This window comes from Emydura macquarii, unplaced genomic scaffold, assembly GCF_026122565.2.
Source record: "Emydura macquarii macquarii isolate MOO-44397 ecotype Brisbane River unplaced genomic scaffold, CSIRO-AGI_Emac_v2 contig_968, whole genome shotgun sequence".
In the NCBI taxonomy this organism is placed as follows: Eukaryota; Metazoa; Chordata; order Testudines; family Chelidae; genus Emydura; species Emydura macquarii.
The window spans coordinates 125,870-130,180 of NW_027131105.1; the positions used below are offsets into that span (position 1 = coordinate 125,870).

Sequence of the window (4,311 nt, forward strand, 5' to 3'; positions counted from 1 at the left end):
GATATTCATCCACTTTCATTTTTTGTTTATATGCAGCTTATTTTATTTTTTCAATCAGTTAAAATTAATAAATATAATATATAAACTTGGAAATCTAGATGGACTGAAAGTTTCTTCCATTGATGTCAGGATCAAAATTATGAGGAATCTGATAGTAAATAATTGAGACAACTCTGTGACCCACATAGTAACGGTCCATAGAAACTGTCCCTATAGTCCTTTTTTAAAAAAATCCTTCCTGCAACAATATTTGTGCCAGGGCAGAAACTAGCGTCTTCCATTCTTCTATTATTTGCTGCTTCTTCCATCTGCTCTCTGGTATTGAGAACAACTGTTCTGCTATCTCTACTAAGGGTTCACCATAATGTTCCTCTTGGGCACCCTTGTTCTCTCACATCTGTTGGACTACACTTGACAACTATATGTGACAGTCTGTGTGTTGGCATCCAAAGTACGAGCCCCAAATATGTTCAGTGCTTCCTTCTCTTTATGGTGGAGATGAGCTGCTGGCTGGTGATTTCTCAGATATCTTTGTTGGTGATGAAGTCTTTCCATCCAATGCCCAGAATCTTCTGTAAGCGTTTATTTTTGAATGCGTCTAATTTTGTCTAACATTTTAGTAGATCTTCAGCTGTTTGTTAACATGGTGCTGCCCAAGTAGATAAAATATTCTACTTTCTTGATTTTTTTTTTGCCTTCTAATGTAATGTTGATACTTGACATCTGGGTTTTGAATATATTTATTTTAGCATAACTGATTCTGAGCCCTGTTTGGTCTGCTATTGCCAGGTAATCTGTCTTTGATTATAACTTTTTGGGGGTCTTGCTCAATAACACAATATCACTGGCAAAATCTAGATGTTCAATGCATTTTCCATCTGCTCATGGTATACTAGTGTGTGTGTGTTGCTAATACACTTCATTAACCAATCTATGGCAATGCCAGACAGCAGTAGGGATAAAATGGAGCCATATTTCACACTAGTACCCACTTTGAACCACTCTGTTGCTGGTTGTTCACCCTTACAGAGCACTTTGCATCTCTAGATATGGCCTTAGTGATGTTGACAACTAATATAGGCTATAATCAAGAAGCTGAAAAACAGCAAAGCAGCAGGAGATGACCAAATCACAGCAGAAATACTAAAAGCAGTGATAAAACCTCCCTAACAAAATTGACAGAAATGTTTAATGAAGTCTGAGAAAAGGAGACCCTTCCTGATCAGTGGAAACATGAAATCATTGTCAGAATGCCTAAAAAGGGTGATCTCACTGACTAACTAGAGAAGAGTTTCCCTACAACAGAGAGGGGTGTTAGTCTTTTGCAGCATGATACTACAGAGGATGAAAGAGGCAGTGGATGCAAAGTTTAGAGAAGAACAAGCTGGATTCAGGCCCAAGAGATCCTGTGTAGATCAGATATTTACACTAAAGATCAAAGGATTATAGAATGTCAGTCCCTCCTCCCCCATCAGTTTGTTTGATTTTCAGAGTAATCTGACAGCCTGCACACACAGACTCTGGAATATTCTTCAGACCTATAGAATCCTAACTAAAGTGGTCAACCTCATTAAGGCCATATATAGTCCTCATACAACTCACTTGACCTTTCTAAACCTTAGTTAAAATTGATTGATTAATGTTTGCAAAGCCCTGTCAAAGGGAAGATATTATGCTAAACCGTGCAGTATTCTTTTTATTTTATTGCAATTATTGAATGAAGGGAGATTGTGGAACTCCTGTAATTGGAGGTTTTTAAGAACAGGTTAGATAAACACCTGTCAGGGATGGTCTAGGTTCAATTAGTCCTACCTCGGCATGGGGGGAGGAGGGTCAGGGAGATGAACTAGATGTCCTCTTGAGTTCCTTATTGTCTTAAACGTCTATGATGCTATTTTTTTCCTTACAGAATCACTAAAAGAACCAGCAAGCAACAATCCATAAACTCAACCGGGCTTGTAAACAAGAGTGAATTACCAGGATCTTGACATCTGCCCTGATTTCTGTTCTGTGACCTTGGGCAAAAGATGTGTGAGAGCAGCAATGCCACAATAAAGAACTCAACAGATGTTCCCTCAATCCCACTAGGTCTGGCCCTGGGTAGTATCTCATTGATCACAGTCATCATGAATATTTTGGTCCTATATGCAGTGAAAATAGAAAGAAAGTTGCATACAGTTGGAAACATGTACATTGTCAGCCTTTCAGTCGCAGACCTTATAGTTGGTGCAGCTGTTATGCCGCTGAACATTACGTACCTACTGAATGACAAGTGGATACTCGGCAGACCAGCCTGTCTGTTCTGGCTCTCAATGGATTATGTAGCCTGCACAGCCTCCATCTTCAGCCTTTTTATATTGTGTATAGATCGTTACCGTTCAGTTCAGCAGCCACTCAAGTACCTCAGGTACCGGACCAAAACTAGAGCGTTTATAATGATTTCTGGAGCTTGGCTGTTTTCTTTTCTATGGATCATCCCAATTCTAGGCTGGCCTGCTTTTGCCAATGGTGGGAAATGGAAAGTCATGGAAGGGAACTGTGAAACAGAGTTCTCCAAAGTCACCTGGTTTAAACTGTTGACAGCCATTGTCAACTTCTATGTGCCATCTTTACTGATGTTATGGTTCTATGCAAAAATATACAAGGCTGTCCGGAAACACTGTGAACACCGAGAGCTCATCAATGGATCATTTCGGTCTTTCTCAGAAAACAAAAATGTCTATCATGATAAGTTGCAGGAAAAGCAAAAGACTTGTCTCAAAAAGCCAAATAAAGATACAAACACAAGGTTTTTGAAAGGAAGCTCTGAAGTCCCTTGCTGCAATGTAAATCTCAACTTCCCTCAGCCCAAAAGTATGGAGGCAAAGCTTCAGCTCAGCAGCTTTGACAAACCCCCAAAGGCTCTCATTATAGAAGATGACAGCAAGGTAGTGAAACTGAGTTGTTTTCCCCTTCCCATTACTCAGACTCAGCCAGGACCAGATAAAGTGGGAATGAAATATGTGTCTGTCAATAAGAGGCCATGCTCACAGGCTCCAGAAATAAGTGACACATCAGATGAGAACACTTTCATGGAGGGGTCCTCCTGTAAAAATTATTCTGATCCCACCCCAGAGCTAACTTCTAGTGCTGAGGAAAAGACTAAAAAAGACTTTGTGGGCCTCAGTTACCTGAAGAGCACCTGGCTGAGACTTCGCACCCAGTCCATGAAAGGGGTGCATGTGAACAGGGAGAGGAAAGCAGCCAAGCAGCTGGGTTTCATAATGGCAGCCTTTATGCTGTGTTGGATTCCCTATTTTGTGCTGTTTATGGTAATAGCCTATTGTCAAAGCTGTTGCAACCACAGTTTCCACATGTTCACTATTTGGCTTGGCTATGTGAACTCCGCTTTAAATCCTTTCATCTATCCTCTCTGTAATGAGAGTTTCAAGACTACTTTCAAAAAGATCCTTCATATTAACTCATAATACATCATTGGGCTGTTTTTAAAAAAAAAAAAAAAAAAAAAAAAAAAGAAAGAAAAGAAAAGAAAACTTTCCAGTTTCAAAGGAAATTATGGATGAAGTGGAAGGCTTTAAAAATGTAATTTGTAAAACATCTACATGACAAATAAGAGCTTTAAAGTTCAAAGTATTTAAAGAAGAACTGGTTTTGACCAGGATTCCTGAAAACTCAGGGCTCAGCCTCAGGACTGCTACGCTAATGTCCGTATTTTCCAACTTTTAAGACTTCCTCTTTCCATTATATAGAACAAAATTGGAGAGATGGACAGAAGTCTTCAATGATTACGAGCTAATCAGATATGGAAAGAAAAGAGACTGCCGTTTATATAGTCACCCTAATGTTCATGTTGTCTTCTGTAACTTATTTTTAAAAAAAGTTAAACTAGGAACATGCTGCTTGATGAAGGTACAGATCTCCTGCAGTTATGACACTTGAACTGTTTGAAAATGTACCCTATTTATTTATAGATTCCCCAGAATAATGCACTTTTAGAGATACCAAGTTGAATTGTCATGTACTATAGAAACCTTTGATATTGTGTTTGTGTTGATTTCCAGCAGCATTTGTTCATTTCATTGGAAAAGATATCAATATTTTTCTATATTCTAAATGTGTTTACCATATTTATTACGACTTCTTAAACTCACCATACTATAGTTACCTTTGCTAGAAAAGTATACAATTGTTTCTAAACTTCTACCATATAATAGATGAGGACAATATATTTTTTCCTCCTTCCTGCAACTGGGACATAACCCTAGCAAGTTCCTCTAAAGGTGGTGCAAATGTTGAACTACACGAGGTGAA

General features: G+C 38.7%; 1 protein-coding gene across 1 annotated transcript; it reads left to right on the plus strand.

Annotated features, from left to right (window-relative positions):
• Positions 1-1,922: 1,922 nt before the first annotated feature.
• HRH1 (histamine receptor H1) lies at positions 1,923-3,467 on the plus strand. Its single transcript, XM_067544415.1, has one exon. It carries the CDS (start codon positions 2,028-2,030, stop codon positions 3,465-3,467), a length of 1,440 nt encoding a protein of 479 aa, XP_067400516.1. The 5' UTR covers positions 1,923-2,027.
• The last annotated feature ends 844 nt before the right edge of the window (positions 3,468-4,311 follow it).

What these genes read in the sequence shown, in the direction of transcription:
- HRH1 (XM_067544415.1), top strand. Translation starts at nt 2,028, where the DNA reads ATGTGTGAGAGCAGCAATGCCACAATAAAGAACTCAACAGATGTTCCC.